This window comes from Notothenia coriiceps, unplaced genomic scaffold (assembly GCF_000735185.1).
Source record: "Notothenia coriiceps isolate Sejong01 unplaced genomic scaffold, NC01 NC01_scaffold00000339, whole genome shotgun sequence".
Lineage (NCBI taxonomy): Eukaryota > Metazoa > Chordata > Actinopteri > Perciformes > Nototheniidae > Notothenia > Notothenia coriiceps.
Window position 1 is genome coordinate 11,677,205 of NW_011333040.1, and position 12,919 is coordinate 11,690,123.

Consider the following 12,919-nt stretch of genomic DNA (forward strand, 5'->3'; position numbering starts at 1 on the left):
GGGGGGGGGGGGTTGGGGTCCCTGAGCTGACCCTGGTTACTGACACACTTTTTCCCTTCCTCTAGCATTAATTTAAAAGGAAAATGTGGGGCCCCTGTTATAGGCCCCCCGTTAGAGAGGAAACATTTTCTGCAGCTAATTGGATTTCCATATTTAACCAATTAGCTAGAAAAGCTACAAAGCAGCTCTGTGCTTACGCAAAGTCACACCGTAGCATGTTGTGCTTAGCATCATGTTTCACTGTGGAAACACCGTCAGGAGTTTCTGCACCATTAACAGAGAACAGAGCTGAAAATCAGAAGCTGGGAACACACACTCACCCACACACACACACATATGGAAATAAAACATTTTGGACCTGCAAGTGTGGTCATCACTGACGGAAGCAATTTGTTTCCCCTCTGTTGGCTCGAACACCAAATGGTTAATGTAGCCGGTGTGGCCCTCCATTACCTAGGAAACAGCACAGAAAAACTAAATGTAAACCAAACAGAAAAGGCATGATCAATACACAGTTAAATAAATTAGCATTTATAGGAAAGTTGTGATTACTACACAGGCTACAGCTACGCTTTCTATGAGCACGGCTACATTTCCTGTATCACTAAGTGCAAAATGTCAGAGCTAAGTAGAGAGACTTTGATGCCAACTGACAAGCGCAGTTCTGGCCAATGTGCTCCAGATGTTGCACTACCTTGACTTCATGTCTATCCTGAAGATCAGAAGTCAGCAGGCGTAGCTTTCTGTCAGCTGCAGCAGTGCAAAATCTACAAAGAGAGAGGAAGAGGAAAGAGAAAGGGAGAATGTGAAAACAAACATCATTTGATAACATCAAAACGGAGTCAGACTGTATGGACACAGTGACAGATGACATCTCTTCCTACATGAATGCCTGCGACCGCCTAGACTGACACCTCTGGATGAGTGTCGGTGTGTGTGGTAGAAACTTGGACAGCGATCAGTAGAAACGCTAGGGAGATTCTAATTGCAAGCTAAGATAAACACGGAGAAAAACAAGATTCCTCACAGCATTTACGCAGGTCTGTTGAAAAACCTGTGCGGAGCCAGGCAGAGGACTTTCCCTCTAATCATCGTAGTGTACACCAGTGCCTGCAATTATTCACACAATTACACTAACTCACTTATGACAAGAAAAACACACACATATCACCAGAATAAACAGACAGCGGTTCACACATTTTCAGTCGCAGGCACAGATGGATTTGGCATGATGTCACTACAAACACCCTTAACGTGCTTCGGGGCATTACTGCTACAGTAGATTAGATTATATTAGGATAGGCCTTCTAACCCTACAAATTAGTGTTGTACTTTGGAGAAAAGCATGGAACAAATTCTGGCTGTTCTTTTTTTTTTTTTTACTTAAATGTCAAAGCAATTTTCTTTATTGATCTCCAACATGCTCGTAAAATTAAATACCAGTACAAGTTCAGCTTTGCTTTTGTTGAGCAGTGTTATTGTTTTAACAGAAGACAAAGATGAGTGTATTCTTTCCGAGGGGATGTCACCACAAAGCACACGTCAACAAAGAGACCTGGCAACATTAAGTAAATAGCAACTCTTTGGGGAACTTCTTCAGTTGTGAGAAGAATAAATATCTTCTTATCTTTTGCCAAGAGAAAGATGAGAATATTGCTGCCACCCTTGTATCTGAAGCTACAGTTAGCAGCCGGTTAGCTTAGCATAAAGTATAGAAACAGGAGAAACAGCTGGTCTATTTCTGTGAGTAAAAGCACACACATAAGTTTGGGTTTGACTTAACTGATGCTACTTCACTTTTTAAGATATCATAGACGTTCCTTTTCTGACATAAAAATACCCTGACGTTGTTCCACACCATCTTTTTTTAAACCAAAATACTTCCAAATAGCAAATGTAACACTTTTTTTCCAAAACAACTCTTCTTCACTCCTTGTTAGCTTGATTTTCCATTGTATGGTGAGAAAATCTGCTCTAAGGAGAATTGTGATAGGTCAGTTGCTGTGCAGACACAACATGTGTGCAATGGCAGAGTCCAACATGTAATTAAATAAGGCTGTAGCTTGTCAGATGGGGCAGACTGTTTGTCTATGCGATCGGCCATACCACAGCAGGTTTTTCATTCTCTAACAAGCATTAAATTGGTATATTTAGTGCACAATGGTGGGCTTTATTTGTCAGATGTGACAATGCACGCCTGTAGATTGCAGAATAAATGCTGAAATTACATGAGGTTTTGTGCTGCGTACAATGAATATTTGGAGGAAGATAATTAATATGTGGTGTGTGTCTGGTCTTTGTAGGATTCATTATTCTTCACATATTCCCATTTTAAGCTGCTGTGGTGGATGTTGGCAGCTAAAGCCCCCTCCCCTCATCTCTCTCACTCTTTGGGCCCCTGCTTGAGGCCGGCCGTGAGAACGTTGTACTTTTCCTGGAAGGCACAGCTACGTGCAGATCGAAAGGCGGGATGGAACCTGAGCGGGCAGTCATCAGCGCAATAACATGTGCGCACGTCACAGTGCTGGCTGGAGGGCCGTGTGGAGTAAACCACAGAAGGCCAGGAATTATCGCTGCCTTTCCTTTTCAATTACAGAAAGCCTAAACACCTCCGGGGGGATCGTGGAACCTTCCCATCCACTGCTCCAATTAGGAGGAAACTCTTGCTTTCTAACAATCTACAGTTAGGCTACTTCCCTCCTGTCCAACCGGCCACCTGAAATAACTTGGCTCACATCCTGGCAGCTGCAGCGTGACAGTGAGAGGCGGTGATGACTACTTTCACACAACGGCTGCTGTGCTTTCTCCACAACTGCCTCTTGTTCTGGTCAATGGACGAGTGTTCGTGAATAATTATTCTGTTGTGTTAAAGACATAGATGTCAGCTTTCTGATGTGGGAGTGAAGTATGGCTTTTCACTTCCTAGTCCTAATAAAGGTTATGATGACCTCTTACATTACAAGAGGCTCTAGAGCTGCTGATGTTCCACTATGAACACAGTCTTATGTTAAAAGCCAGTTCTGCTAATACGGTTTTATTTAACTTTACCTGAATAATGACAATTTGTCAGCACCACTTTACATAATAAATGAACAATTTAGCCGGTAGAGGGGCAAGTCCATCATAAGTAGGGCTGGTGGTTTCATCTCTAGTTCTATCTGTCAACATGTAAAGTGTGAGAAAGAAATGTAACCCCTCACTGATGCATGTGTATGGAAAACAATCTGCGAGTCAAATATGCCGCATCAAGGTTCAATAACTGTTTTATGGTAATGTTAAATGCAAAAAAAAAGAAAGGATTGAAAAGGAGGTGTGGTAAGCTTTGTTGGGAACAGCTGTGAAGCTGAAAATCTGTCAAATTGCTTTCCTTGTTGTGCACTAAATGAGTCTAGCCACTAAGGAGTAGCAGATTAATTTAGCATGGACAAGACTGTATTCAAGATTAGTCATGAGCGCAGTTGCCAGTATAAGTATCATTTTCTGTCAAGCAGTGACATGTTTTTAAATGTTTGCATTTTCTTCAATGCATCATTATAATGTTCATGCATTGCAATTTTGATGCTGCAACAATTTACACAGCTCCAAAATCTTTAACCATTGTCCTGCACAATGTAACTTGGTAGGGACATCTTATCCACACACCAACAGGTGCTGGAAACAAAGAAGCCATACCTGATAGTGGGTATTCTGTCTAGCCGGGACTCTGGGCTCCAGGCGAGGGCATCGACACGTAATTCATGATGGAAAGCTCGAAGAACATTGAATTCCACCCCCTCAATGTCCATATCCTCCTCCTGTGGGAACAAGTGTGAATATAATATACTGTGCATTACTTTTGGTAAACCAGGATGATTGAGGCTGTGTCTCTAACCTGGAATAGGCAGGTGCCCACAACCACATATTGGTTCCCACCGTAAGCCAGGAGAGAGGCAGGGGTACCAGAGCTGAAAGGACTGAATTCAACCACATGAACATAATCCTCGCATGTCACAGTGTAACTGGGAGTGCGGCTAGAATCCTCCTGCATCCTGCAAACTGGCTTCAACTGTAAAAAGAAAGCAGAGAATCGTTTGTCTAATGATCAGCAAACAAATGATATTCAACACTGCAAAAAAAGCAACATCTGCTAAATTAGTCACCAATGTTCTGCTAATATTTTTTTTTTATTTATAGCTAGTGCTACTTCAAGTCATTCCTCCCATTACTGTAACAGGACTCTTTACATAACTATGTGCAGTAATAATTGTACTATACACACTTGTCATATACAGCCCACAGTTCAACACTTATTTTTATTTAATAAATAATGTCACTACTTAGCTACAATCTACTTGAATGTGTACTTCTGTGAATTGTAATCCATCCATCCCTGAATTGTAATTATTTTCTATTTTAAATACTATGTGCATGCCTTTTCATATTATAGTGTTCTAGTCTATTTTCTTCGCATGTATCTAAACTTTGCTGTAACAATGTACATTTCCCCTTTGCAGGACGAATAAAAGCAATTCTGATTCTGATTAATAAACAAAATATGAATTATTCTGAGCTAATGTAGACTGAAATGACTACTACTACATATATTAGGGAATAATATAGCTTTGAAAACTGTCATAAACTTTGCCACGCCATGTTATCAAGGTAGTCATTCCTTTAATATCTGTGCAGGAATTAGGCCACTGATGTTGCTTTAATGTGATATAGTCAGGGCAGGGGTGCACATAAGTGGTACGCAGGTACGCATGCGCAGAGACAATCTGAAACAATGTGAAGCTTTTCCAGAAGGCGGTTAGCGTCGGTCTGTACAGCAGCACTGCGCTAAAACAGCTGATGTGCTCTGTGGTCACGAAGCTCTGCACTCCCCCCCCCCGTTGACAATTTCCGCAATACAGAGGGCTTCATGGGAACTTTGAGAGAGCCAGAAGTTGGAGTACCAAACACTGACTCCAGATACTCATCTGAGTACCTCACTGAGAAAGTTGTGTGCACCCCTGGATATAGTGCCTTTATTCTTTAGGTCATTCAACATTTCTATTACTTACAGCTGTCAAACATTAAATAGTTCCTAAATGTCTGAGGAGCAGTGCCCTCATAAAATACGAATGCAATGATTGTTGTCAGTTGCTTGGAAAGCACATCAGACCAGACTTAATTATAATATTTACGTTTAATATATTGTATGTAGACTCGAGGCATCCATAAGCTAGCGGGTGGGTATTGTTACTAAGGTATATCGGCCACCATTAAATTCTGCAAAACAAATTCAAACCCACAAAGCAATGCCTAATTAATTTGTTTAACTCAGATGTAGATATTACCAGAACAAACCAGAGACCGGCAACGTTACGTCCACAATGAGGCTGGCAGGTTGCTATAAGTAAAAAATGTAATTTGGTTTAAGGAAAGCTAGCTTTATTTTAACGTTAACTTATGTGAGCTACATAAACGGTGTAGCTTCAGTGTACTTTGTACTAACGCTACACATAACGGTACTGCGACACCGGCTAAAGAGCTAAAACATGACAGATAACTAATGTTTCAAGTGAACAGCTAGCTAGCAATTAGCAATAAACAGGCTTATATTACACACTTCTTAATGTAACACTCCGACTAACAGCTTACTAGTTACGTCTAGGTTAAGAAAGCATATTCCGGTTCAGAATACATTAAAAGAATGATAAACCTTACCACTTTATTTTCAATAATTTCTTCAAATCAAACGGTGCGCGCGTTTGACATGTTTTCAAGCTGTTTCCGGGTACGACATGGAATGTTCCAATGAATAGAAATGTGAAGGGGGATTTTGCAAAGCTTAAAGGAAAATATCTAGATTGTGTTGCAATACATTTGCGTAGGTGAGCTATAAAGTACATGTTTTCCATTGAATGATTCTTCATTTATAATCTGCCACATATTTATTAAGAAACAATGCAGTAGAAAAACACTTTATCTGGTCGACCTCACCTTTTGTTGCTTACTTAAAGCTGATTGGTCAAGCGGCTAAAACGTCATCGGCAGTTTAAAAATTCAAAACACTGCTTCTTGTTGCGGACGTGTGTTGTCGGGGAAATCTACAATATCAGAGGTTCGCACCATTAAATTAACATTGTATTTCATGTTTTAAAGCCATAAACATATGATACTGTTGTTACATATTGTGATTTTTTATTTGGAATACATCGATTGAATCGATAACATTATGCCACCGAGGCCAACGAATCTGCAGGTTTACCTTTGAATTAAAAAGAAAATACATTTGTTTTTTTGGCTCATAGTCGGCTTTTATGTAGTAAAACCTGGTTGATTCAAAAATGTAGGAGAGTAACATTAATTGGCAATTCACTATATTTGTTGCATCGTTTTTTAGGCACGTTTTGATGAGTATTTTCCTGTTGTTTAAGGAGAAAATGGAGGCCCTTGGAGAGCGTCTGAAGGTGATGGTTAAAGTTTTCAGGAGAGAGGGCCAAAGGGTTTTACACTCTGAGAGGACCACCATTCATGGAGCTGATGGCATGCTCATGATACTCCAGCTGGCAATGGCAGAAGTTAACAAGCAGGTAACAGAATCAGAATCTCTCTAATTGAATTGTTGCTTAAATGCCTTATTCAACCCTTAATGAGAAATGTGTGGCCAGAAAGTACACACATGTAGACAAAAAATGTACTCACACACATTAAAATGGTCTTAAATGCAAATATGATCATGTAGGGAAAGACAGGAAATAAAGGTCAGCATTATCCAACAGCACTAGAGCACATTATATATAATGGCGCAAGTGCATGAACTATACACAGTATAAACTGGTCTCTTCTTGCAGTGTGGCTACTGATAATCTTATATGGACTCATTTAGCATTAAGCAATGGGAAGGATCTCTGTTTTGAGGTGAGGCTTACACCACATGCAGGGATGTGAACCATCAAATGAAATAACATTTTAAATATAAGAGGAATAAAACAGTCGGTATTCTTGCTGTAAGTTATCTGGCCCTAAAACAAAGCTGTAGGAGCCCAGCTCACATTATCATCATCGTCATGGCATGATTCAATTGAACCATCAGGCGGACTGTCATCACGTCTATAACCGATGACATTACCACAGGTTTCCGGCTGAGTACGCTCATGACCCATTTTTGGACGGCTGGAGACGGCCCTTGTGCTTTTGAACTGATTGGATCCAGGCCGTCAGTAATTATGGCTGCTGCTTTCACTGTTTTCTCTCTTCCTGTGACAGCACGGCCGAGAGTTCAAAGTGGCTCTGAGTGATGTCCTGATGGCCTGGAAACACTTACTATTAGACAAACTTCACCTGCCACCCCCCAACTCTGCACGCATGGAGAACTATGATCTCATCCTGGAGGCATATGAATCCTTCCTGAAGCGCTCCAACACGGTGGACCTGATTGATATCCTCTCCATGTACAAACAGCTGAGATTAGATGACTCGGACCCAGAGGAGCCTGTGAGCCCGGTGAGCAGAAATCAAACTGATGTTAACTTTGGATGATGACATTAGCTACCGAGTAAGAGATCAATTTATCTTTTTAATTACTTTTTTTGTTCTTTTGTAAAGATTCAGCTGTTTGAGTTCTTATCGAACAACGAGGAGGTCTTGGAGTTTCCAGACTCTGCAGTGCCGTCAACACCGTCTAGTAAAATCAGACCCTGCAGCTCACAGGTAGGCCCAGTCCTACTTTCACACACTTATAAAAGGTGCAACTTATTCCATAAACCACCATACGAAAAACACCTCTTTCCACTCGTACAACGTTTTCTCAGTGAAATAAAATGCTTTTTCTCCACCTGCCAAAAATCCATGCATTGACTTTCCCAATGTACTTTCCAAGTATTCAGCGTACTTAATTTAACTGGAAGATAGCATGCTCTTATTGACAGGGACTCTATATCATATCACTTTGATTTAACAGTGCAATGTGAATTAAATTACCAGGCAGATGTTTAAAAGAACACAATGTCGGGCTGGACAAGAGCTTCTGTAACTGAGTGTCTTTGCTCCACTTCTTCTGTCACTTGTGTATTTATGAGTCTTTAGAGGAGGCTTGCTGCTGCACACTAACTCAAGTGATGTAATTTTTGGAGTTTAATATGGGCTGTCAGCTGCTGTGTTTAGTGCTTTTACTCAGGCAGTAAAGCCACTGTCCATTGTAGGTAGTTTATAGACACAAACTGGACTTGTCTTCCATAAATATTGGATATGCTTTAGTTTAGCCTGTTTCCCATGACTGGAAACAGGCTAAACAGCTAGCCTGGCGCCATCTTAAGGCAGAATGGCCAAATATAAAGATATATTTCCCTAAATTGTTGAGTTTTCTAACAAAAAATGTTAATTATGCTTTCTAACTTCATTTTCAATAGGTGAAAATTGCAGTGAGAAGGGTGTTCTGCTCCTATCTGAGTTTGCTTGTGAACGTGAAGAATGACATGGCCTTGGCGCTAACCCTGGACGTCCCCAGTCGTGCTCTCGAACGTCAGGCATTTACCGACGTCAAGCATGCTGCACAAAACAACAGCACCTCTCTCTTCTTGGTAAGAAACACCCACACTCAGCATGTTAAGCGATGATGTATTCACACTTTACATCACTTGAAACTAAAGTCATCACGCTTAAATTGGAGTAATTCTCTCTGGCTGAACATTTGGGTCTTTTTCACCTTTTTTGTAGGCTGTGACATCTTTTGTGAGGATCATCCAGCTCGGAGGCAGAGGCTACGCTCCAGCTGAGTCTGACCCACTAAGGAAACATGTCAAAGGCCTGTCTGACTTTGTTCAGTTTCTAGACAACCTGGAAGAATTACTCGGGGAGATACCCGACCCAAGGTACACAATACGCCTAATCCACTTCCAGTAGCTCCCTGTCTTGCTGATGCCTTCAAAGAAATGACTCCCGCCCTGTGACAGAAATTGGCTGTTAATGTTGGAAGGCAGAGAAGTTCTCCATTGAATTTGTATCTGTGGTTCTACAGTGTTTTAAAGTATCTTGTTTTATATACAAACCAGATTAGGCAGCAATTCTTGATAGCCACAGGGCATGGAAAGTTCTAGGAAAACTCAGAGCCGGCCCGACCTATTAAGCGACATAAGCGGCCGCTTAGGGCCCCACAGCCACTAAGGGACCCCCTAGCAAAAGATACACAAAAAAAAACACAACCTCTTTTTGTGACAGATTATTGCAAGAAATTATAATTCTTCTGAATGATATTCCTATTGACAGATAGTTTCTATGTGAACATTATGAAATGGACAGCCAGAGAGAATAAATGAAAAACAGTTATGAAATACTATATGACAAAACAAGAATACAGTTTAAGTGATTTGTTAAATATCTATAAAGAAAAATCTGCTTACAGTTCTGTTTCATATGGGTGTTGAGATGTATCCATAGATCTCTTAATTTTGCTCTCAAAGTACACCAGATTGATGCTTTTAACTTCAATATCTAAAAAGCTTAGAGGACTCCCCTAGAGGAGGTTAGGTCCACTGTGTTTACATGCTTATTTATAAAATATGTGTGCTTATTGCTTAATGCTAACATCATATGACAAAAGTTGGTTACGTGTTGTGTGTAGTGAGAACACGCTAGAGTTAGGGGGGCCCCCCAAGCCAAAGCTCGCTTAGGGCCCCCAAAAGTATAGGGCCGGCCCTGGGAAAACTCATTGGGTTTGTTCTGGTGAACTGATCCTCATGCTTCAACAAGTGACCGTCATGGACTATTCGTTCAATCTTCTTGTCTGTGGTCCACTCAGATACTCAGAATTTCAAACAAATGACTATATTGTGGTTTATAATCTTCAGTGGTTTTCAATCTTTCAATTAAATCAAATATTTTTTTTAAAAGCCTGGCTCTGTCCAAGTGCATTAACGATTCTACCTACCAGCACCTTCAAAGCTCTTTATTAATAATACGTAAATAATGTTTGTTCGTCACGTCCAAAAACATGTAAAAACGTAATTTGGCTGTTTTACAAGTGGTTATGTTATTGCTTGGCCCGACAATACGTTCCTGGAATCTCTGAGAGTGGTCTCCGATAATGAGTACAACAGGGTTTTTTCAGGATTTCTTGGTCACTTTTTATTAAAATCTACTCAAACTGACTTTTCAGCCGCCGATTAATGTACATCTGTTGCTCTTGGGAGTATTTCGAGCAGCAGAACAGTCTATGTGGGATTGAGTCTAACTGAACTACAGTCTGTGTTTGTGAATTCTTAGCAGTTCGCCTAAGTTGCCACATTGTTCTATCAGGGTCACTTAGCCAGTACAATAAATCTCTTATTTGTATTGGCTGATCTTACACCTGCTAAAACAATCCACTTACCACATTTAAATAATACATTGTTACAAAATGCTGTCGTTACTTTATTGGATTCTAATAATCTAATATACACATATTCCATTTCCAGATAAATCAGCCTGACCTGATTAGGGGAATACTGAGATTCCAAGAAAGTTGAGCATTTTTTCTGGCAGCAGCTGAAGAGGAATGTTCTTTGAAATGCTTACTTCTTCCTGCAATTCGAGTACAGGTTAAATTATATTTCCTAGCAGGCGGGTCAATACAATTATTTTGAATAGAACTAAATTCTGTTGTGTGTGGGGGCCCCTGCTGCTATTACTAGTAGGAATGTTTACAGTCTGGATGACACTTTTGCACGAAAAATCACAGCTGTGATCATTAAATAAATCTGTTCAGCTCTTTATTATTTCCTTCAAATCCCTGTAATGACTCCCATCTCTCATGATAACCCTTTGGATTGCTGAAGCATGTTCATCTTTTCCACATCAAAGCCGGTCTCTGTTAAATAACTTGTTCCCCGTTTAGAGCTCAAGGTTTGATGATAATTCATTTCAGAAGGAGCTCCACAGATCCCTCTCCACACCATTGCAGATTATATTTCGATGTCAAAGCATTTGGCGCCACAACAAAAGCGGTTATCAGGAGTGATTCTGTCGTTTAGTCATGTGAGGCTTGAATCGAGGTGAATCTGTTAAAGGCTCCCTTTGTAGCAGGCCCAGTAGCCACGTTATCTTCAACACATTGTGATGTTTATGTAGCAGTGGATTCGACTCACCCTGCTCTTCTGAGGGTTTTCAGTTCATGCAGGCTGATGAGGCACGGATGAACTCGGCCAACATGTGTCTTTCAACAGGCAGTGCCTTGACGCTCTCAGTGGAGTACTGTATTTCCTCATCCAAACACCTTCTATGGAGAGTTCAGGGCCCCTTGTTCACTGAACATCTGTTTTCCCAAATGATTCTGTTACTGAGCCCCGCTCACTCACATCAGAGCCGGGTCAGGGTGGGACCACCGCCTCTTCACCTTACTACAAACTCTTCTAGTATATTTTTCCTTTTTTCTCTCCCCCTGCATTATTTTTATTTTATTTTATTAAACATTGACAGGATTACAGAACAGATTTGAGAGGTGAAACAGATAATGAGAATACTAAACAGAAATGTAGGTAATGCAGGATTTGGAGAAAAAACACCTAAATGCAGTTTAGATGAGATTAGATAGATTTTCAGGAATATTTTGGGATTATCTATGCCTAGAATGCTCTATGCAGGTAAGATGTTCAGTGTCATTGATTCCTTGGGAACCTCTTTCCAGAATTTCTGAAAAAATACACATTTTAATAAGTGTTAGATGTATGTGCCTTCTGCTATTTTGTAATTGTTCCAAAACGTAGATCTTCTGGCATGCTTTAAAGCATGTGCCTGTTAGAAAAGTTAAGAAGTGATATGCTTTTTGGAGCACCCACAGTGTGCGAGCATGGGCGAAATATCTCTGAAAACTATAAAGAGGAAAGTCCTGGAGTATGTCTGCGAGAGAGTCCATCGCAGTGACTGTGCCCAGTGTGACTTTAACAGGGATTTGAAGCACAGTTTCTGCCTCATACAGTAACTGTTAACATTGGCAAAGCAGAGTCACAGAGAAAAAAAAAAGGATTACTGGATGTTACCACTGAAACAATTACTCTGAAATCTTTAAGTCGGTGTCTCATTAATTGGAAGTGAAGCTGCAGTATATCTTTTTAAGGCATTCAGAGGAAGGCCTGGCTCTTCTGTGTTTTCAGTTTTAGGAGAGAGTTATTCATGTTGGCAAATATTGGCTGAACTCTTGAACACTATTAATTCCATCCAGATGAAAACCTGTATGTGTGTACTGCAGAGGAATCTATTTCTTTTCAAAACAAAGGTAGGTTTTTGTCTTGACCTGCCAAACAATACTCCCTGTATATTTTGACTCTCATTGTTTTTATTCTCAGTGTGTGTGGAGCCCGGCTGGTGGCTGCCATCAGGGCGGTGCTGGTGAAGGGACGCAGCAGTGGAGATGCAGTGTATGCTGTGTCTGAGGAGACAACAAAGGAGCTGAAGGAGAGGATTTGCCAGCTATATCAGATCCAGAAACAGATTGCTAAAGGAAGCGGGACTGGGATAAGCCCTGCCAGGGTAATACATAACCTCTGCTCGTTTTTGGAATCCATACAATTGTATAAAACCCACTTAATCTTCTCCAACAGTGTACTGATTGTGGTTGTGTTGTTCTTCCTCTTCAGCCAAAGGCGCACACAGTCAATCACTGCACTGCGTACGGAGGTCGGGACACTGTGAAGGTGCTGCTGGCTCTGCTGGATGAAGAGGCCCTGGCTCCCCCGTCTCAGAACAAGGCGGACCTGCTGTCTGAGGACCAGCCCGTCCTCAGTGGGGCAGAGGGGACCTGCATCCTCAACTTGTTCAGGTTGGCGCAAACACATGAGACATGGCCCTTTGTATTTTTGAATGGGAGCATGTTCTTTGGTTATAGTTGTTACCACAAGCTGTGATCCTGGGGAAAGTTTGTTTGATCATGTGTATCCCTCTGTCTGTCAACAGCTAATCTTTAAAGGTCCCCTATTATACT

The 12,919-nt window shown here is 40.9% G+C and overlaps 2 protein-coding genes across 3 annotated transcripts in view; one reads left to right on the forward strand and one right to left on the reverse strand.

Annotated features, from left to right (window-relative positions):
- The window catches only part of nup37 (nucleoporin 37), a 17,221-nt gene extending 11,435 nt beyond the window's left edge, over nucleotides 1-5,786 (reverse strand). The window contains exons 1-5 of one of the 2 annotated variants that reach the window (XM_010771546.1): nucleotides 5,689-5,786; nucleotides 3,872-4,045; nucleotides 3,673-3,794; nucleotides 695-767; nucleotides 359-453 (exon numbers count right to left, since the gene is read on the reverse strand). In XM_010771546.1, coding sequence (XP_010769848.1) covers nucleotides 359-453; nucleotides 695-767; nucleotides 3,673-3,794; nucleotides 3,872-4,027 — 446 coding nt within the window. In that variant the 5' untranslated portion in view covers nucleotides 4,028-4,045; nucleotides 5,689-5,786. Of the gene's footprint in view, nucleotides 1-358; nucleotides 454-694; nucleotides 768-3,672; nucleotides 3,795-3,871; nucleotides 4,046-5,318; nucleotides 5,350-5,688 lie in introns of those variants that run through there. The other variant, XM_010771552.1, reaches the window with a different exon arrangement.
- A 232-nt stretch (nucleotides 5,787-6,018) lies between these two features.
- On the forward strand, nucleotides 6,019-12,895 carry LOC104950953 (PCNA-interacting partner). Its single transcript, XM_010777568.1, has 9 exons — nucleotides 6,019-6,085; nucleotides 6,402-6,557; nucleotides 7,234-7,470; nucleotides 7,573-7,677; nucleotides 8,376-8,546; nucleotides 8,683-8,837; nucleotides 12,285-12,468; nucleotides 12,576-12,757; nucleotides 12,892-12,895. The coding sequence occupies exons 2-9, from the start codon at nucleotides 6,408-6,410 to the stop codon at nucleotides 12,893-12,895; spliced, it is 1,188 nt and encodes a 395-aa protein (XP_010775870.1). The 5' UTR covers nucleotides 6,019-6,085; nucleotides 6,402-6,407.
- The last annotated feature ends 24 nt before the right edge of the window (nucleotides 12,896-12,919 follow it).